The following is a 21,294-nucleotide window of genomic DNA, read 5'->3' as shown; positions in this document are numbered from 1 at the left end:
ATGGTGATAGAAAGCATAACTGTGATTATAATGAGGGTTATTGGAAGGAGCACAGTGGAGCCTTCTGGAATGTTGGAAAACTGGATCTTGATCTAAGCATTGATTACATGGGGGTATGTTGTTGTTCAGCCGCTAAGTTGTGTCCAACTCTTCTGCAACCCCATGGACTGTAGCCTGCCAGGCTCTCTGTCCATGGGATTTCACAGGCAAGAATACTGGAGTGGGTTGCCAGTTCCTTTTCCAGGGCATCTTTCTGACCCAGAGATTGAACCTGAGTCTCTTGCATAGCAGGCAACTTCTTTACCACTGAGCCCCCATGGGTAAAAATTCATTGAGTTGTATGTTTTAGATTTGAGTAGTTTACTGATCATACATTATACTCAACAGAATAAACAGAAACAGAAAGCAACCAGGACACTAAAATATTTCTTCAAGTGTAGTCTTGTCAACACACATACAAAAATACATACACAATGACTCTCACGCAAAGTACTTACACCCTTTCCTGCAATGCAGAGGCTAGGGGAGGGTGCTGCCTAAGTTCATGCTTTCCTGCCAGCTGTAAACTCTCTTTTTTTTCTTCCTTTTCCTTGTCCAGCATGTGACCTGGAGCTCCTGGGCAGGGCGAGGTCTAGGTCTCCACCCCGGGGCTCACCTGCCCACTGGCTGAGGTCACAGCCATTCCAGAGCAGGTGGGGAAGCTTCAGGTCCCTGGACATTTCCAGCTGAAATTTCCTGAGTCCCACTGGGGATTGAGAGGGACTCTTCTAATACCTCGGTTGCGGGGGAGGGGGGGTGATCTAGATTAGAAATTGTGGGGTCCCTGGGAGCTGCCTGCTCTCATGGCAGACACAGTCATTGGGAGAAGGAGCTGCTTCCTTTCTTCCTCAACTCTGTGGTCTGCTGTGGGGACGTGCCTGGCTTTGCCCTGTCGGGGCACTACGCCACAGGTAGCTGGGGGATGCAGCAGAGATGGCCAAGGCTCTGCAGGGGCCAAGTTGGAACATGGGCTCTGCCTCCTATTAACTGTGAGCCTTTGGGCAAGATACTTAACCTCTCTGAGCTTTAGGTGTCCCCTTGGTAGAGTGGGGAAAATGACACCTGCGTCATAGTGCTGCCGTGAGATATCTAGCGGGAAGTGCCTGGTTCACAAAGCAGCTTCCTTCCGGGCCCTTCCTCCCTGTGCCCCCAGACACTTGGCCCAGGACTCTACCCGGGAACTCTCCAGTCGGTGATTTCTATTTCTTATTGCCTTTGCCTTTAGTGCTTTGAATCTGGCTTGTACCTAGTAGAGGCCCAGTAAATGACTGCTAGAATTCTGGGCTCTGTACTGTAGCTTCTTCTGGGCCATCTCTCCTCCACCATCACCAGGGCCTGCATCAGTAGCTACTTCCAGGATGAAGATGAGAACAAATCCGGTGACTCCCTCCGTTTTGGTAGCTACAGAGTCAGGTGATGTTACCAACAGTAATCTACACACGATCAGCAAGTAACAGTCCACAAAGCTCTTTTGTCTAATTCAGTCTAATACAAAGGTGAAAAGAAATAACACTTGTCTGATAACCAGAGTGGTTCAATAGCTAAGTATTAAACAAATATTTGTTGAGGGTCTGTGTTATACCAGGCACTGCTCTGGGAGCGGCGGATTTAAAGACAAATGAGAAATAATTACAGCAAGGATGGAAGAAGTTCCAAACAAGATATGTGGGACCCTGCTCTTGAGAAGCTTGTATCCTGGGGTGAGGAGGGGGTGGGGGAGTCAGGGGTAGAGTAGGGGAGGGTAGGGGAGAGCCGATCATCAACAGATAAACCCAGACAGAGTTGGGTGCTATGTGGAGAGTAATGTGGGTGATGGGAGACAGTACCTGGTTGTGTGCAGAGAATGGGAGATCTAGGGAAGGGATCAGTTTAGGGAGGGCCTCTGGTCTGAGGCTTGAATGACCGGAAGTTGCCAGGCAGGCAGGAATAAGCTTGGTGCTGGAAGAACAGAATGGAGATCAGGGTGGCTACAGCAAGGAGGGATAAATAGACAGTTGGTGAAAGATTCAACTGTGCTTCGAAGATAAAGGCAATGGGTGTATGTGTCCAGTCGCTCTGTCAAGTCTGGCTTTTTGCAACCCCCTGGACTGTAGCGTGTCAAGCTCCACTGTTTATGGAATTTTCCAGGCAAGAATACTGGAGTGGGTTGCGATTTCTTCCTCCAGGGGATCTTCCTGACCCAGGGATTGAACCTGAGGTGACCTCAGTTTCTTGTGTCTCCCGTGTTGGCAGGTAGATTCTTTACCAATGCGCCACCTGGGAAACCCCTGAAGGCAATGTGTGCTTAGCCACTCACTCACGTCTGACTCTTTGAGACCTCATGGGCCTGTACCCACCAGGCTCCTCTGACCAGGGGGATTCTCCAGGCAAGAATATGCAGTGGATTGCCACGCCCTCCTCCAGGGCCTAAAGGCAATTGGCCTTACTCATAGATTGAATGCTTTTGGGTTTTTAGTGAACAGACAAGAGGGTATATGCTGAGATGTGAAAGGCTACGGGAGGGGCAGTTTGGAGGGATATCAAGAACATCCAGGTGGTGCACAGTCCCCCGTCAAGTACTCCTTTTTCACAGAGTCTGCCTGCGCATAAAGGTCTGCATTGATTGAAGCAGGTAGGTCGAGTCTCTTTTGTTTATTATTTCAACAAATATTGACTGTTTTCCTTTGGTGGGTCCAGAATTGTGCTAGAAGCTCAGAGAGAGCAGGAACAAAAGAGGCCTTCAGCCTGTTCTTGCTGGGACCGTGAATTCCTCATCTCTGAACTGAAGTGACCTCGGTACCCCGGGCTAATATGCTTTCTGTTGCTATCAACCGAATAGTGGTCATTATACAGAAAAGCCTTACCTTTTAGAAAACAGAAGAAAAATGGGGAGAAAAGCCTGCAAACTAGAACAATAGAGGCTGCGGCTGTTCTGGTCATGACTGCACCCCTGGTGTCTCCTACAATGCCTGACACACTCTGAGTATTTAATAAATCTTTGCTGAATGAAAAAATTAAGGAAAAGGTTGCAGTTTTTGGGGTTGCAGTTTTTCCCAAGCTAGCCTTGAAGAAGCTGGCTGTTAATTCACACAATAGAATATTATGCTGCAGTCAAAACACATGAACTATAGTGCCACAAAGTAATACGAATGGCTTGAGCAATTTCATATTAAAGGAAAAATTAACTCCCAGAAGATCTCATAGAACACAGAATCTTTTCCAAAAAAAGCAAGGAAATTATGAACATGGGATTCAGGTTGATTCTAGCACCCTTTCTGGCCTATCAAAGATGTACAACTAAGATCTGTTGAATTAATTAACAAAAGAGACTTGCCCACCTACCTCAGCAAGGAGATCTCCTGGTTAGATGTAGGTTATTGCTAAATCCTGGCTTTGGTTTTGGGTGGTAGGTTTATGGAGACTCATTATGTTACTGAAACTAGGGGGTGAGCTACGTACAGTGAGCTCTGCATGGGCCAACAGTGAAAAATGCCATGAGTCCAGGATTATGATTTATCCAGGGCCGTGCACTCGAGGGTCAAAAAGAAAAGAGAAATGCAGCCACCTGGCTCTGCTGAGGGCTTCAGCTGAATAGTGGTCAAGGTGTTAAACTCCCATCCTCCTGAGGTTCTGCTCTGATTCCCACCCTTTTTTTTTTTTTTTTAAAGATTTTTGTTTTTGATGTGGATCATTTTTAAAGTCTTTACTGAATTTGTTACAATATTACATCTGTTTTCTGTTTTGGTTTTTTGGCCCCAGGGCACATGGGATCTTAACTCCCTGGCCAGGGATTGAACCTGCACCCTCTGCATTGCAAGGTGAGGTCTTAACCACTGGACCACCTGGGAAGTCCCTGCTATTCTTATGCTGCCCGAGTTCTTCAGTTAGTGGCTCACTCTTTGGTTTTTCTTGAAGCCTCTCTGGCAACCATCTCCAGCACAGAGATGAGAGATGATGGGTTACTAAACTTCTGGCAAGGGCAGCTGCTGTAGGTCAAAGGCACTGGGGAGAGTGGGTAGGAAGGTAAGTGCGTTTTAGGCCTACGAATGACAGCTGAGGAAAATCAATGCCAACTACTTTCCCGAGCAGGATAAAGATGGGGACTCAGCAGCTACGTTGCCTTTTGGTCCAAAATCAATCCTGAGCAGAGGGAAGGGGGAGGAGGGAGCTGAGAGATGTGGGGACCAGATTAGATCCTGGGATCTGGCCTGCCCCCAACATTGTGGTGGATCCCCGCATGATCACAGGGTACACGGCTGAAAGGGTCTCTGGACACCATCTCAGGCGACTCCCTTGATTTCCTGGAGAAAACCCTCCAGGCCAGGAGAATGTCTTGCTTTGGAGCTGATAGAGTAAAGGGGGCTAGGAGGCCACCAAAGACCAGCTGTGCCTCCTTCTGCTTTGCTGGAGGCGTCTCTGTTTATCCTCAGGTTGAACTCAGGCTCTGGCCACAGCTGCCACAGCCCAGGCCCAGCCCTGCCCATGCAGAGGCATTGGCCCCCCTCTTTTGGTTGGGGCTCCAGGTGGGGTCACCTGCCTTACTGACTCAGGCTGCCAGTGGAGCCCTGACTCACGGGGCCAGCCGAACCAGTGTCTGACCTAGGGCTCATCCTGGAATAAGGCTCCTGCTGTCTGGAGTGAAACAAAAGGGCAAGAATCCCTAGGGCCCCAGAGACCCCAGAGCTGGAGGGAGGTGGGAGGTGGGTGGAAGTTATTTGACTGGAAAACATTACGTTACTGCCTACTGCCTGATTCTATTAGAGAATCTTCTTACCTTGCTTCCCAACTGGGGGCAGAAAGACATTAACCCAAGACCTGAATATGGAGGCAGAACAACTTATTCTGCAGTTGGGTATTGTTACATATCTTTCATAAATGCCATGAGGATTAAATACTTTCACAACAACCCTGAGAAATTATCCCCACTTTATACAAGAGAAAACCCAGACTCCTATAGATTGAGTGGTCGCCATGGCCCCAGAGCAAGTAACAGATCCAGCCCTTGAGGCCAGCCTCTTGGACTTGGCGGACTGTTGTTTTCATTTCCCCACTGTTTCAGGAAGCTGTTTGGTTGTTGTCAACGGGTACTGGATCCTTCTGATTCTCTACTCCCCTGCATTGAGGTCTAGTTGCATATAATTAGCATGCAATCAACATGTAGAACTTACTCCCGGCATCTCCCCAGCCCTTCTTCAGTCTGGAGGCAAACCCACCTCTGCATGGTTCTTGACTCTGCTAAATTGTCCATGAACAGGGGCGAGAAGACCTTCCTCCCAGGCTGAGTTAAGGAAAGGGCCTACTGCAGTGCTTGGTACCTGGCAGGAGCTTTATTGATTCACTACCCTTCTTCCCTCTGTTCTTTTAGCTTTGCACCTTCATCACCTGCTCTCCTTCCTTTACTTACCTTTATTTTATTTACTTTCTTTCCTTTATTTACCTCAGCCACTGCTGTTTTATTATTTTTTTAACTTTTAGTTTTCCATTGGGGTACAGCCGATAAACAATGTTGTGATAGTTTCAGGTGGACAGCAAAGGGACTCAGCTGTGCATATACATGTATCCATCCTCTCCCACACTCTGCTCCCATCCAGGCTGCCACATAACATTGAGCAGAGTTTCCTGTGCCAGACAGTAGGTCCCTGTTGGTTATCTGTTTTAAATACAGCAGTGTGTGCATGTCCATCCCAAACTCCCTAACTATCCCTTCCCCTCAAGTCCCTACTGTTTTAGATCCCCCAAAAACTCCTGATTGTATTTAGCTCAGCTCCAAATCACAGATAACTATCTCAGTTGTCTCCCCTCCAGCACAGAGATGATAGATCAAACATAAGGCAGCTCTTGTTTTTAAATGGGGGCGAGGATTAAGTGTACTGTAGGAAAGACAAAGACCCAGTTGGGGGAGTATGTGTTCTCACCTTGCCCTGTCTTCTGACTTGCTGGGTGAGCTTGGGCATGCTCCTCGGCCTCTCTGAACCTCAAGATGCCTTCAGTAATTGGGAGCTCTCTTTCAGAGATGAAGCAGAGAAGAGGGTAACTAACCGCACAATGAAATGGGCACCACCAGGCTAATAATGAGGCAAAAAAGAAGCAACTGCTCACAGAGGCCAGAAAGCCTGGTCAGCTCCTTGGTGTGCTTTCTTTGCCAAGCAGCCTGCCCTTGGACCTCATTTCTCTCTTCTTTTCTGTAATGCTATCTCTTCAATCCTTATTCCAGAAAGAAGTTGGTAGGGGCGCAGAGCTGGCTGACTGGGGTGTAGAAGAAGGGAGAAAAGCAGGGGTCTACAGAAAGGGTCTTTCTGGCCCTGATCTGGTCTGTGGCAGCTTCAAGCTCCCATGGGGTCTGAAGCCCTGGCTTCCCATAGTCTCCCTGGGAAAATTTAGAGCAGGGATGCTGCTGTTGCTAGGTGATGGGATATACAGGTCCTCTGGGGCTCTGGCAGGTGGCAGCTAGGTTGCTAAGGCTGGTGATATGGTAGGGAGGGGGGAAACCCAGGGGAAGGGGTGGGGGAAGTTCTCTGGGTGAGCCTGGGGACCAGAGGCTGCTCTCAGTCAGCCTGCAGAGTGGGGCTCGGCCATCGGCTGGCTCAGGGGCTGCTCTGAGGGGCCTCACACAGTTCTGACCCATGAACCTGCATCCTACTCCCAACCTGACGGCAAGCAGTTACATACTATCCATCCACGGTCTGATGCCTTTGGCAGGCTGAAGCGAGTACACTCTCTTTAGGGTGCCTCAGCCATGACAGGTAAGGTAAGGAGGGTGGCCGTGAGTGGGGCTGAGGGATCACGAGTCAAGAGAGGAGGGTGTGAGTGTTGTGAGATGAGCCTGGATGGGAAGCAGCAGCCCTGAGTACATGGAAGGTTCTCAGAGATGACAGATTATGCTGGCTTTCAAGTATCTTCTGAACTGTTAGAGCCCATGGCCAGGCAGACCACCCCAGCCCTGGCCACGCACAGGTGGGTATCCCCGCCCTGGCAAGGAGGGCCTCTGGATACGCCCTTGCTCACTCTGGCTTGGGCAGAGACCTCCTTATGGTGGCATGCTTTCCTTTGGACCAACCTCAGTCTCAGCTGCTACATTCAAAACCATTTTGCCTTGTTCTAAGCCACACGGATGCTGACCTGTTGGCAACTTGAGCTGAACACCTTGTCCCCATCCCAGAGTATAATGGCTCCAGGGCAGGGCCTGGGGCGGAAGGGAGGTGTCGGGTGACCAGCCATTATCCTGTGGCCAGCCTGCTGTTCACTGCCATCAATTAAGAATCAGCCTTTGTGTTCAGGCACAGCTCTCAACTCCAGGTAGGGCCAGGGGAAAGAGCAAAGGTGTGACAATTCCTGGCTTACAAGTGAGGAAACTGAGGTCCAGAGGCACTGTGCTGTCTTGCCCCAGGTCACATGGCTGGACATTGAGAAGGGCTGGCAGGAGGTATTAGTACATGCCTGTTGGGTTGAGTCAAACTGAAGGAAACTGGGGTTCCCCAGTGCGGAGCCCTTGCCTCCAGCTGATGTTGCTGTTACCTGTTGCTCCTACAAATCCCACCTGGGGGCCATCCTTTGGCCTCAGGAGGAGCAGCCCCTTCTCTGCAGCCTCTCTGAGTTCTCTTAGCATTTCTACTTTATTCAGTTTGCTTTCTGATAGTGGCTCCATCCAGCCCACTTTCCCTTCCCTGCAGGGTGTGATGGGAAGGAAGGTGTCCCCACCTTTGCACACCTGAGAGCAATGCCTGCGCAGAGGCTGAAGGGGACAGGAGAGCCGTCAGGAGGCAGGCCACCCAGACTGACAGGGACCCTTAGGGGTTTGCCTTTGGAAAGAGCTGATGGATCTCCGAGCTTGGCAGGGTTCTCTAAACCAAGTAATTTACTTGAACTAAGGAATGGCCATCCGTGATGCAGGCTGAGGTTGATAAAAGAACCCTGCAAAGTTTATATTGCCTTTGAAAAATCCACACTCCCTTTGCTTGTCCTGAATTGTCCTTTAAACTTTAACACAGAGAGAAATGGTGGGGAGGGACGAGGGACTTTGGTGTTACGAAGTCTGACTCTTCTATTTACCTGCGGAGCTCTTTATAAGCTACTATTTGCCTTAGGTAAATCACTTAACATCTTCTGGACCGAGTTTTTTCCTTTGGAACTCAGGTGTGATAAAACTTACTGTGATGAAGCCTGACAGCGAGAAAGTTTCCATCAGGTACTTTACCGGCTAGTTCAATGCACCTTTTCAAGCTCACAGAAACCCCCATCTGGTCTTCTCATGGTCAAACAGACTTGCTCATGGTCCGGCTCACTTGGTGTTTGTGGTCTGAGGAGGGGTGTCTCTGCTCTTGTACCCTCTGAATTCTGAGTCAGGAGCACTGGCCTGAATCTAGTTCCACTCCTTACCGACCATGTGATCCTGAGCAAGTTACTCAGTGTTTCTGTTTCCTCATCTGTAAAATGGGGAGGATACGATCTGTTTCACAGGGTTGTTGGTGAGGATGAGCTGAGATGATGTGCACAGTGCTTTGATGTGCAGAGAAACTGTTGTGTTGTTCAGGCACTCAGTCATGTCTGACTCTTTGCGATCCTATGGACTGAAGCCCACCAGGCTTCTCTGTCCTCGGAATTCTCCAGGCAAGAATACTAGAGTGGGTAGCCATTCCCTTCTTCAGCGGATCTTCCTGACCTGAAAATTCACCCCTCCAACATGCCCCGGAAGCTTGGGGAGCAGGACTCCCCGCAGCATTGGAGGAGGGTCTGAAGGTGGCTCTCCACAGGGAGGACTGAGCATTCTCCCTCGTTCTGCATGAGGCCAGAGAACCAGCTTCTAGTGGGCCTGTTTGGCTGCTGCAGCAGAGCTGCCATCTCCTGGCTGAAGTTTGTAGTGATCCTGGGATCTCTGCCTGTGAACCCTGAACTCGTGATCCTGAAAACGGTGCTTCAGCGCTGCTTCCATAGCTGCTCCGCACCTATTGCTTTGCAGTTGTACAACGTGAAGCTCCTTTCCTGGATTCCCATTGTTATCGTTCAGTCACTCAGTCATGTCTGACTCTTTTGTGACGCCATGGACTGTAGCCCGCCAGGCTCCTCTGTCCATGAGATTCCCCAGGCAAGAATACTGAAGTGGGTTACCATTTCCTTCTCCAGGGGGTCTTCCTGACTCAGAGATTGAACCCAAGCTTGTGCATTAGCAGGTGGATTCTTTACCACTGAACCACCAAGGAAGCCCCCTGCTTTCCTGCCCACTCAGATGACACTGGGAGCGCTTGGTGAAGTTTCTCCTCTCTGGGTTGCTGTTTTCTAGAGGAGACTGTGTTTCATACTGGACGGAGCATGGGCCTCAATCAAGTCATTTAACCCCTGGGGGCCTCAAGGGTGTGTGCGTGTGTGAGAGAGAGAGAGAGAGAGAGGAGTGAAAGAGAGAGACAGAGACATGGATAGAGCTAGACAGAGATTCAGTGTCTTCCTCTTAATGAGACCAAAATATGCATAGCATGTAGCACGTTGCCTATGACATAGTAGGAATGCAATAAATATTAATAACAACAACAATACTAATACTTTGTCCATTCAGTAAGACACTGTGCTGGGACTGGAGATAGAGTAATGAACAAGTAGGCAAAGTCCTTGTGCCCATGGAGTATATATTGTATTACTTAAATTAATAATTCACAATATTAATATAGAACCTAGGAAGGGCTTGACATAATAGATACTAAAATATCATTAATTATTAATGAGAAAGCCTAGTAGAGGGTCTAGCATGTGTGTAACAGGAGCAGAGCAAATGGTAGCTGTTTTGTGGTTTCATTAGGTCAACGGTTCTGACTTCAGGAAAGGAATTGAAGGATGAGGATGCCCTGCGGGGGAGAATGACCAGGGCAGTTAGGGGACCTGAAGTGATGTCATGGGACGTATGTGATCTTTCCATGAACAGAGGTTGGAGGATGCAGGAGCCAGAGAAGTGAAGATTTCGGGTAGCACAGATGTGGTCCTTTAAAATATGCAGGGCTGGACTTCCCCAGTGGCTAAGAATCTTCCTGCCAATGCAGGGGACATGAATTAGATCCTTGGTCCGAGAAGATTCCACATGCCGTAGGGAAACTAAGCCTGTGTTTCGCTATTGAACCCGTGCTCTAGAGCCCAAGGGCTGCAACTACTGAAGCCCGTGCACCCTGGAGCCCACGCTCTGCAAGAGAGAGAAGCCACCGCAGTGAGAAGCTCACCTGCCACAACCAGAGAGCAGCCCCTGCTCAGCACCACTAGAGAAAGCCTGCACAGTCAAGGCCCGGGGCAGCCAAAAACAGAAAATAGATAAAAGTGCACAGTCAAGGCCCAGCACAGCCAAACACAAAAAAATAGATAAAAGGTTAAAAAATGTGTAGGACCATCTCAGGGTGGAGGCAAGAAGGATGCTGAGGACAGATGGGAAAAGTTACATAAAGATGGCTTTCTCTTGGCAAAGGGAAGATTGTTACGAACCACAGAAGGACTATGAGTAGAAGCTGAATCATGAAGGAAATTTCTGTTCTAGACAAAGGCAAGGTCAGTGAAGCGCTCTGGGGAATCCTGGGGGGATTTGGCGGAGCCCCCAGAGGTTGCTGCAGCAGGAGAGAGGCAGGGGAGGAGTGGATGAGGGTCACAGTTCTTTCAAATACTCCAGCTCTGGTTTTTTCTTTGTTTTCCATGTGGGATTCTATATTAGATTTCAGAGGGGCCAAGGGCTCTGAGGCTGAACCAAATTTGGGGAAACCACTTATCTGGAAGACCTTTAAAGTCCTTTCCTTAGGGCCTATGATTCTGAAGAGCTTGCTGTTAATAAGGAACTTCTGTTACCTCCTTGCCAGATAAGACTAGTCCTAGTGCTGATTTACTCATAACATTCTCTCTTTAAATCAATTTTCTGTCCTTAGTGATCTAATAGTAACTTGCTTTTCTCCTAGGTAGCATCAGGCATGAAACTTGTTCTAGGCCTTCTTGAAAGTCTGAGTTAATTATGCCCACTGATTTCTTGTGTTCATGTGTTTTCTTTCTTCCTTAGTGACCTTTAGTAGTTTATCAAGGAATGCAGTCTCCTTGCAAAGATGACATTGTCTTTATTCCATTTGATTGTACCAGCTGATGCAGTCTTCCCTAAATGCATACTTTATTATAAAATTTATCAGCTCCTAGATAGGAAACTGGGGCCCTCTGGTCTTACGGTTTCTAGTTTAAGTTCGGGTCTTATGGGTCCACATCTTCGAGGAGAGGGGACGGCAGGAAGGAAAAGCAGGGCACTGGATCCCAAACTCCCAGAGCTTAGGGTCCCAGCCCTGACTCCTCTTGGGTAAGTGATCCTGCTCAAGTCACTTGAGCTCTTTGAGCCTCGGTCTCCTCACCTGTACAAGGAGGACCACTACATATCAGAGAGCTGGGGTAAGAGGCAGAGAGATTCTTGGGACTTCCCTGGCGATTCAGTGGCCAAGACTTCATGCTCCCAATGCAGGGGGCCTTTTTGATTCCTGATCAGGGAACCAGAGCTCACATGCTGCAACTGAGAGTTCACATGTTGCAACTGAGCCCCAGTGCAGCCAAATAAATACAAATTAAAAAAAGGATTCAGGGAGAGTCTGGATATGAATGTGCTTCTCAAGCCAGAAAATGCTGCTCTTGCTGTGTTCAGGTGGAGATGAGATGCAGCTGCTATTGTTACTATTCTCTTTAGAGCATCAGTGATTCTTTCTCACCAGGGTAGGTCCTCCAACACCCTGGCAGGACCCTCTTCTCTGGGGATCAGAGGCATGATCATGCATGTAGACCCCAGTGTCAGGGTGGGAATGGAATGAAGGTGAGGTGGGGTGACCTCAGCTACGTTGTTCCCTTTCTGTTTCACGTCCGTGGGTGAACAGGTGCCCTGCTCCTAGGAGAAGGAAATGGCAACCCACTCCGGTATTCTTGCCTGGAAAATTCCAGGGACAGAGGAGCCTGGTGGGCTGCCGTCCATGGGGTCGCACAGAGTCGGACACGACTGAAGTGACTTAGCAGCAGCAGCATTCCATCCATAGAGAGCATATGGAGCGTGTGAGCTTAGATTTTGGATATTCTCTGAATCTCCCACTGTGTCTTGCCCGTGCATAGTACATACTGTATACTCAAGGGAGCACGTGCTGAATGCATGCATGCATGTTATACAGAAAGAAATTGACTGCAGGAAATGCCTAAAGCATCAGCCATACCAGCAGGCAGAGCCCCTGCCAGACCGGTGTGCTGCACATTTCGTGACGGAAGACACTGCTGACACCCCTGGACGTGTGCCCACCCCTGAAGGGGTGCCAGCGCAGCCTCTTGCCCTCTTCCTCAAGTGTTTCTTTCTCCCGCTACCCTGTGAGAGTTTCCAGTTGCATGTGGATTATGCTAGGAGGCTGGAAGCTGCTCTGGGAGGGAGGAGTGGAGAGAGGTGTTGCAGTTTTGAGTCTTAAATCTTGTTTACGATTTCCTTGCTGTGATTGTGACAGAGCTGCAGGCTGTGAGGTGGAGTTAATCACATCGCAGGGGGATTGCCACATTGGCCCCGCTCAAACGCTCTCTTTCTTATCACTGGGGTTTCCAGGTGGGCTCAGGCCTCACCCCAGCCCCATCTGGGATGAAAACAGCTGGGGAGGGAGAGGGAGAGGGTGGGATGATTTGGGAGAATGGCATTCTAACATGTATACTATCATGTAAGAATTGAATCGCCAGTCTATGTCTGACGCAGGATACAGCATGCTTGGGGCTGGTGCATGGGGGTGACCCACAGAGATGTTATGGGGAGGGAGGTGGGAGGGGGGCTCATGTTTGGGAACACATGTAAGAATTAAAGATTTTAAAATTAAAAAAATTAAAAACTAAAAAAAAAAAAAGAAAACAGCTGGGGAACCCCTCTGGTGGCATCTGGGATCTTTTCCATTCAGACTTGGCTAATCTTGTTTTCAGTGTCAAATAAATCAAACTGCTAGTTACAGGGTTCCAGTTTTTGGTCATTTGTCTGTCCTTTGTTAGCAAACATTTATCAGGTGCCTATTCTGTGCTAGGTCCTATGGTATGTTTGGGGCTAAAAAGATGGAAAAGACACAGACCCAGGCTTCTTTACACAGTGGTAAAGAAGCTACTTGCCAACACAGGAGACATGGCAGGTTTGGTCCCTGGTCCAGGAAGACCCCATATGCCGAGGAGCAACTAATCCCAAGCACCACAACTCTGGAGCCTGTGCTCTGGAGCCTGGGAGTCGCAACTACTATGCCCACGAGCCTTACTGAAGCTGGGGAGCCCTAGAGCCTGTGCTCCGCAGTAAGTAAAGCAACGAGAAGCCTGCGCACCGCAGCTAGAGAGTAGCCCCCTGCTCGCTACAACTAGAGAAAAACCCGTGCAGTGGTGAAGACCCAGCACAGCCAACGATAAATAAATAAGTAAAAGGAACAGTAGAGACACAGACCCTCCTCTCAAAGCTCACAGTCTGGTAGTGACTCTGATGTTTGCAAAATAATGTGACAGATGAATGCATTTCAGGTTTTGGGGAATCACTGTTGGGGGGGATCATTGCTTGGGCATTTGAGGTGCTTTATAGAGGCAGATCGGAGAAGGGAATGGCACCCCACTCCAGTACTCTTGCCTGGAAAATCCCATGGGCAGAGGAACCTGGTAGGCTGCAGTCCATGGGGTCGCTAAGAGTCGAATACGAATGAGTGACTTCACTTTCATGCATTGGAGAAGGAAATGGCAACCCACTCCAGAGTTCTTGCCTGGTGAATCCCAGGGATGGCGGAGCCTGGTGGGCTGCTGTCTATGGGGTCACACAGGGTCGGACACGACTGAAGTGACTTAGCAGCAGCAGCAGCAGCATAGAGGCAGATGTTTTCATCTGAGCAAGAAGGAAGAGTGAGGGGAGATGAGCTGAGGAAATCTGAGAGGCCTGTCAAGATTTTCAGGCCTGAGAACATCTGTCTCCGGCTATCCTGGGGTTAGTTCTGGGCTTCAGAAAAGTTGGGCCAGAGTTCTCGAGCCCTGTTTTTGGTTTCTTCTATGTTCCCCCTCTGTCCTGAACTAGTCTCTCCTCACTTCCCACATTTAGCTCCTCAGAGTTTCTCAGTCTTTGTCAAGGGCACAGGCTGGAAGTGAAGGGTGTTTGCTGCAGAGGACCGCTGGGGTCTCAGTGGCACAGAGTGGGAGCAGGAAGGGTGAGGGAGAGGCCAGGGGAAAGACCAGGCCTGGCTTCTAAACCACTTCTCCATGTCCTCATACCCAGGTGCAGAGCTCTACTCCCAGGCCTAGAGGGAAGAGCGCTGGGAGACAGAAGAGGGCCTGGGGGCTGTATGTCCACCTTCTAGCCCACTGTTCCCTCTACCCAGCATGGCCCATCTCCCCACAACCCAGCTCCTATGCAGCCCTTGGCCTCCACTGACCTCTAGCCAGGCCCCCGCCCTGGTCTGGCTCTGATAGCTCCCGTGTCTCATCGCAGCCTGTGATACTCAGTGAAGCAGGAGTTGGTGAGATTGTTGATAACCATCAACCCCTTCCTACCCTCCAAGTGCTCTAGACGCTGAGCTCCGTGGGTGCAGGGCCCACGTCTGCTCTGTCACCAGGGAGTCTAGTGTGAGCACAGAGAAGGCACAGCACCCATTTCTTGGGACGAGGTGGCTCAACCTCACCCTTTCTTGGGGGTGGCTCAACCTGAAGCAGTTGCTGGGACTTCACTCTGGCCCAGCCCCTCCGAGCTCCAGGGCAGGGTGGGGCCCCCGAACCTGATCTCCATGGAGAGCCTGCATGACACCCGGAGGGGCCCAGACCCCAGCTTCGCCCTCTGTGCTCGCTGCGCCTGCGCCCTTTGCTCCGACCACTGCCCCCGCCCCCTTGCCACTGCACTGCAGTGCTTTCTGCTATTCGTACGCACTTCCTCCTGCCTGGAGAGAGCCTGCTTCAAGGTCAAGTGCAAGTACTGTCTCTTCTGGGACGACTCCCCTGCCACCCCTAGAGAAAACCTGCTGCCTTCTCTGCTCCACCGGTACCTCGCACCTCCTCTGGTTATTGGATTGCTCACACTGCCTTAGGATTCTTTGCTTAAGGAGCCGCCCTTCCTCTGGATTCAAGCACCTCCAGGCCAGAACCCAGGCACTGCACCTTCTTGTTCCACTTCCAGCCGTCTGGAGGCTGGCCAGTAGGAGGGGCTGATTAAATGGCAGTTGGAAGGGTGCAGCTACTTTGGGGGTCACAGCAGGTGAGGGGCCTGGAGGACAGGAGGGCACCTAGCCCTTCTTTGCCTGTCTTGCTCTCTTGGGTGTTTGCATGGCCCAACTCTTCTGTCTACCAGCCAGGAAGGCGCCATGAGGACTGAGTGGGCTCCTGGACTCAGCCTCTCTTTGAAGTGGACCCCACTCATGCTCCTTGATCCCCGCTGCCAGCAGGCTGCCTGCTGACTGGCCACTCTTCTGAGACCCACCAAGCCCAGCCACCTCTGGGCCTGTATCAGTAGCAACTTAAGGAGGAGAGCAAGGAGGACCTGCTTTCTCCAGGGTAGCCCGAGGGTTGGACTGACCTCAAGTGTTGAGCCCTTTACTCCTGTGGCTCATAGTGTATTGGGGCCTTGTGGGCAGTAACCAGTTAAGACCAGGGCGGCTAGTCCTCCTGTCCCAGGCTTCCCCTCAGGGCTCAGCTGTAGGTATCAGATAGCAAGGGACATGTTCCCCTTGAGGGCCGAGGCTCAGACCTCTGCCCAGGGCCCTCTCCCTCCCTAGCTCCTGTCTCACTGGCACATCTGGTTGAATAGGTTTGAGGGAGAACCATTACGAAGACAAAGCCACAGTGCAGGCCTGGTCCAGGGAGTGGCCCTGGGGTGTGGGGGGAGGAGGGAGGGCTGTCTCATCTCTGCCAGGGCTGGGAGCTATAGTTGTCTGAGCTTCATTAGAGGAAATAGCAGGTTATGAGGCACAGTGGTTTAATGGTTAGCTCAGGGGCAGGAAGCTTGCTGGGTGCCATCCTGATTTATGGCCTCACTGCTGCCTGGCCTTTGGGGCCCCAGGCTTGGCCCCTCCTCCCCAGTGTGTTCACCTGCCCCAACTTGTTCACATAGCAGCGAGCACCCAGCTCCTGCCCAGGGCAGCGGAGGGTCAGTGTAGGTCATGCTCCCCAGTCTGCCGTTCCCTGGAACAAGCTCTATTTAGTCATAAAGTCCTGACTTCTGCACGGGGTTCCCTGGTTTACAGAGGCTATTCTCATATACCACTAGGCTAACCCTGTATGTATGCCTAGGGGGTGGTGTGGATAATATTTCTGTTTTATAGAAGGAGACAGTGAGTCTCAAAGTCTCAAGACTGATAAGGTCACAAAGGAGCTGGCCATGTGACCTTTGATTCCACAGGGAGTGCCGCAGCAATCTGCCATCAAAACTGCCTCTTGGGACTTTCCTGGTGGCTCAGTGGTAGGGAATCCACCTGCCAATGCATGTTTGATCCCTGGTCTGGGAAGACCCCACTTGCCGTGGAGCAACTAAGTCTGTGTGCCACAACTGTTGAACTTGTGCTCTAGAGCCCAGGAACCGCAACTTCTGAGCCCACATGCCCTAGAGCCCGCATTCCACAAGAGAAGCCAGTGCATTGAGAAACCTGTGCACGGCGATGAAGAGCAGGTCCCGCTCACCGTAAGCGGAAAAAAGCCCAAACATCAGTGAAGACCTGGAGCAGCCAAAGTAAATAAATAAAACCATAAATCAAAACACTGCCTCCTATGTGGCTCCAAGTGACATCAAGAAGCTGCCAACACTCAGGCAGGCTGGTACCACTCCCTCCTCCATTCTGAGAGCCCCGCAGGGTGGAGCTTCTCAGCGCACAGGCTGGGCATCTAGGGATGGGACACAGGAGGGGGTGCTTCGATCCTGGCTGAATTACGAGTAAAGCGGGGAGCCCTTCCTGGCCCCTGCTACCCCAGCCCTGGGGCTGGAGTGTTGCCAGACAGTCCAGAGGAGTGTCATGGGAAGTGCTCAAGAGTCGGGAGACCAGCACCTGAGGGGCCCCAGCAGGTCATCCCTTTCTCCCTGGACATAGTGCTCACCCCTTCCTCCCCTTCGTTTTCATGCTGGTTGTTGGCAACTGCGACATGTTGTCCAACAATCAGAGAAGGAAGATTCCCTGGGTTCCACCTCCTCCCCTCCCTGTCCTCAGTTATCTTCCCTGAAAAATGGGATTGATTCTCTTCACCCCAAGACCGTGGAGAAGCTCTCAGTGTTCAGAGGAGAAGGAGAGCAGGCAGAGCCAAAAAAAGAGACAAGTAGATCTCCATGGTACCCTAGATTGTTCTAAGGCAGCACTCTACTGTTTTCTTTAAAAACAAATGAGTCAGTTTCCCCAGAGAGGGGGCTTTCCCCAGAGAGGGGGCAGAGGGCCACCATTGTGTCAAAACAGCCCCTCGCCATTGGAAAGGTGGTTCCAGTCTCCAGCCAACAAGCCAGGAGACCTTGGGTGAGAGAGAGGCAGGATTTAGGAGGGAAGAGCTGAAAGGACAGCCCTGGCTTGGCTGTTGGAGGGAGAGGAGGGCAAGTGGGGACCAGGGCGACTTAGGTGGGACCTCTTTTTTCACCTGGAAGGTGTTGCAAAGTTGTGAGCTGATGACCTCTTAGGTTGCCTGAAGAGAGGAGACCCTCCCTCTCCCAGTCCTTGGAGCCCCCACACTTACCACCCTGGCTCTTTGATCTTCTGAAGTCTCCATGGCCTGGAGCTGAGGTCGCCAACCCAAGTCAGGATGAGAGTCTCTCGGGACTGGGCCCTGGCTGGCCAGCAGGTCAGCGATCCCCAGGCAACATCGGCTGGAGGAACCCTAAGTGCAGGGCAGGCCTCAGTGGTTCCCGGCATCCAGCATCTCTATCCCCCGGAGTAGCCGGCGTGTGCCTCCCACTGCCGTCTTCCAGGAGTGATTTGGGGAGTGTGGGGCAGGTCGCTTAAAGCAGTCCTACAGGTAAAGTTGCCAAACTGGAATGATTATGTTTTGTAACCCGACACCTGTCTTAGAGGCTGGAACAACACCTGCGGTCATTCCTGGGCCCTTCAGCCTCAGAACAGGCGACACACCTAGATGTCGTAAAGGCCTTCCCGCCCGAGTGGCTTCCACCCAACTGGGTGTTGGCTGCCGGTGACATTAGAAGGCCCCCTCTCTCTCTGTCTCTTCCAGATGAGTGCCTTCTCCCTGGGTGGGTGCTGTGATTGCGGTTGTGGGAGTTAGGATGACAGAGTTTACTGCTCAGTGGAACCAGATTGTTGCCATGAATGGAGCAACAGGATTGGAAAGTCCATGAAGAGGAGGTTCCCTCCTCTTTCCCTGGACCGTGGGGTGAAGCTGTCCTGGGTAGGCATATATACGGGGTTCCAGTCAGCAGCCCTTCTAAGCATTTCTTAGCCCCACCAAACCAGTTATTACTTTTGGGTTGGCCAAAAAGTAATAACTGTTTTTTTATTTTTATTTTTATTTTTGGTTTTTCTGTAACATCCTATGGAAAAACCCAAAGGAACATTTTAGCCAACTCAGTATTTTGGCTATTACTCTTGGTGCTCTGGCTGGAACACGAGTCCGGCTCCTCACAGGGTCCCTGCTGATTCACATCTTGCCATATTCTCAGGGTTGGAGCCACCCGTTGACCAGTGGGCTGTGCAAAGAGAGACCTTGGGACTGCAGAACCACGCAGCTGGAAGGGATTTGGGCAACTGCCATTTCCCATTGTTTTTATGGGTCAGGAAACTAAGTCCCAAGTACCCAAGGCCACACAGTAAATTAGTGTCGGTTTCCGAACAAATCCACTGGCAGGCAAGCTGGCCCCTGAGTGCCCCGAGTGGTCAGGATGTCAGTCTCAGCGAAGAAGAGTCCCCGCCAGAGTCACCATTTGTTGCAGGAAGGCGGACCCCTTCCAGGGCCCGAAACTGGGCTCTTGTCTAACACTCAGAAATGAATTGTCCGAGGAGACGCATCTGCTGACAAAGCAAGAGATTTTATTGGGAAAGGGCACCCGGGTGGAGAGCAGGAGGGTAAGGGAACCCAGGAGAACTGCTCTGGGACCTTTTTTGTCCCTGGTCTCCTCCTGACCAGACCCAGTGGCCGCAACTGGGACCCTTTTGTCCCTGGTCTCCTCCTGACGTGGACAACTGGCCACAGTGCCCCAACCGGTAAGGAACAAGAGACTTTATTGACCTCTCTCCCCTTCCCTCTCGCTTTCCTCTCCTTAACCCTTTCTATCCTTCCCTGTTTTTCTAGTCCTCCAGTCCTGGATGCAGTAATCTGGTTGAAGGGTCCTCAGCGTGAGCTAAGGATTGGAGACTGATCATCTCCTCTTGGCAGAGAACTCGAATTCTGGTTCTGGTCTGATCTGATTTCTGGTAGGGCCGAGTTCCAGTCCTCCCTTCTCTGGAGGCCCAGGGAAAAGTCCCATAATGCCTGGGTATCTGTAGGTGGCAGGAGACGTCTGTAAGGCCACCCCTTTCACTCCCGCTCTCCTACCTCTTCCCTCTTCTTCTTTCAATCTGGCTTCCTTTCCTCCCTTGAAATCTTTGATGTTAGTACTTGGATCTGAAGTTCTGTGTCTCTATAGGAGGTTTTGCTTCCCTGGTGGTACAGAGGTTAAAGCGTCTGCCTGCAATGCGGGAGACCTGGGTTTGATCCCCCCGAGAAGGAAATGTCAACCCACTCCAGTACTCTTGCCTGCAGAATCCCATGGACGGAGGAGCTTGGTGGGCTTCAGTCCACGGGTCGCAGAGTCGGACACGACTGAGCAACTTCACTTTCACTTTCACTTTCTGAACAAATGCAGATCTTCATCCATTTCTCAGCCTTGACCCTCCCCAAGGACCAGCCCAGGTTAGATTTGTGTATTGGCCCATCCACTGATAATGTGCATTTATGTATCATCTCTTTAGTTCTCACCACAACCCTGTCAAAACTCCCATTTGACGTTGAGGAAATAGTAGCTCATGGAGACAAGGGACTGGCCCCCAAGCCGTACTGGGCTTTTGGCAGTTTTGAGTCTGGCTCAGGATTGAGTGTAGCACAGGTGTTTGGAAGCCCTGAGTAATGGCCTGGGGAGATATGGCCCATGGAAGACACTGGTGAGCTCTGAGTAGGAGGAGGAGTACCGGCTAGACTGAACGGTTTACTGGCCTAATTTTGGCTGCTCCGTGAGGTATGGCCTTGGGCTTGTCTCTGAGCAGCAGAGATCTGAGCTGGTCTGAAGTGTCTCTTGAGCCAACCACCTTCCCCCAGTCGAGGGTGGTGCCTTTAGAATCAGAAGTTTTGGGCAATGTGGACAGCCTGTGATCTCAGAATAGGTGACATCAAGGGACAGGCTGTGAAGACACAGGCAGGCATGTCCGTTTCAAGGAGGACCCAGCAGTCAGGCAGTGGGAGGCCAGTGGGTTACCCTGAACCAAGCTTTCCATGGCCTTGCTTCTTATATGTATCGAGCTAAACATTGGGCCCTAGGCTTGTACCTCATCGGGTTCTCAGGTGATGAACCAGGAAAGAGGTAGCTGCCTGGGCAAGAATGCTGCTGGGCGAGGCTGGCTGGAGGGCTGATTACTCAGGTCTCCTGGCTCCACCTCTGGGGCCAGCTCCCAGGTTCTAGGAGCCCGAGGAGAGGCCGGGGAAGGAGATACGTGGACAGGATGAGGCAGGGTCCTTATAGGGAGGAGGCTGCGCACTGTGCAGGTGGAGGTGTAATCGCCTGGAGAGAGTAGAGGGCGCGTCCTTCCAGGTGCCTGGGGCAGGGGTGGGGGACCAGCTGGCCAGATGTTCCCTGCTCCCCCACCTCCATTCATCCAGAGGCAGCTTCATCTCTCCCTCAATCCCTTCCTGTCCTGCTCCTTCTGTTTTCCAACCATCTCTTTATATGTGTGTGTGTGTGTGTGTGTGTGTGTGTGTGAGAGAGCGCACACGCTCAGTCATGTGCGCCCATGGACTGCAGCCCACCAGGCTCCCTAGTCTATAGGATTTTCCAGGCAAGAATACTGGAGTGGGTTGCCATTTCCTTTTCCAGGGGATCTACCCAACCCAGGGATCGAACTTGTGTCTTTTATTTCTCCTGGATTGGCAGGTAGTTTCTTTACCACTGTGCCACCTGGGAAAAGATGTATATGTATATATATCAGTTCAGTTCAGTCGCTCAGTTGTGTCCGGCAGCCCCATGGACTGCAGCATGCCAGGTTTCCCTGTCCATCACCAATTCCCAGAGCTTACTCAAACTCATGTCCATCGAGTCGGTGATGTTATCCAACCATCTTTTCCCCTGTCATCCCCTTCTCCTCCTGCCTTCAATCTTTC

The 21,294-nt window shown here is 51.1% G+C and overlaps 1 protein-coding gene across 2 annotated transcripts in view; it reads right to left on the bottom strand.

Moving 5' to 3' along the window:
* Positions 1 to 18,046, bottom strand: part of TMPRSS4 (transmembrane serine protease 4) — a 40,878-nt gene extending 22,832 nt beyond the window's left edge. For both annotated transcript variants that reach the window (XM_069555316.1, XM_069555315.1), the window contains exon 1: positions 17,671 to 18,046. In XM_069555316.1, coding sequence (XP_069411417.1) covers positions 17,671 to 17,703 — 33 coding nt within the window. In that variant the 5' untranslated portion in view covers positions 17,704 to 18,046. The remainder of the gene's footprint in view (positions 1 to 17,670) is intronic.
* Positions 18,047 to 21,294: the final 3,248 nt, after the last annotated feature.

The sequence above is a fragment of the Ovis canadensis genome, chromosome 15 (assembly GCF_042477335.2).
Source record: "Ovis canadensis isolate MfBH-ARS-UI-01 breed Bighorn chromosome 15, ARS-UI_OviCan_v2, whole genome shotgun sequence".
Classification (NCBI taxonomy): Eukaryota; Metazoa; Chordata; class Mammalia; order Artiodactyla; family Bovidae; genus Ovis; species Ovis canadensis.
The sequence above is the reverse complement of the archived record's forward strand: the minus strand, read 5'-3'. Positions and strand labels throughout refer to the sequence as shown.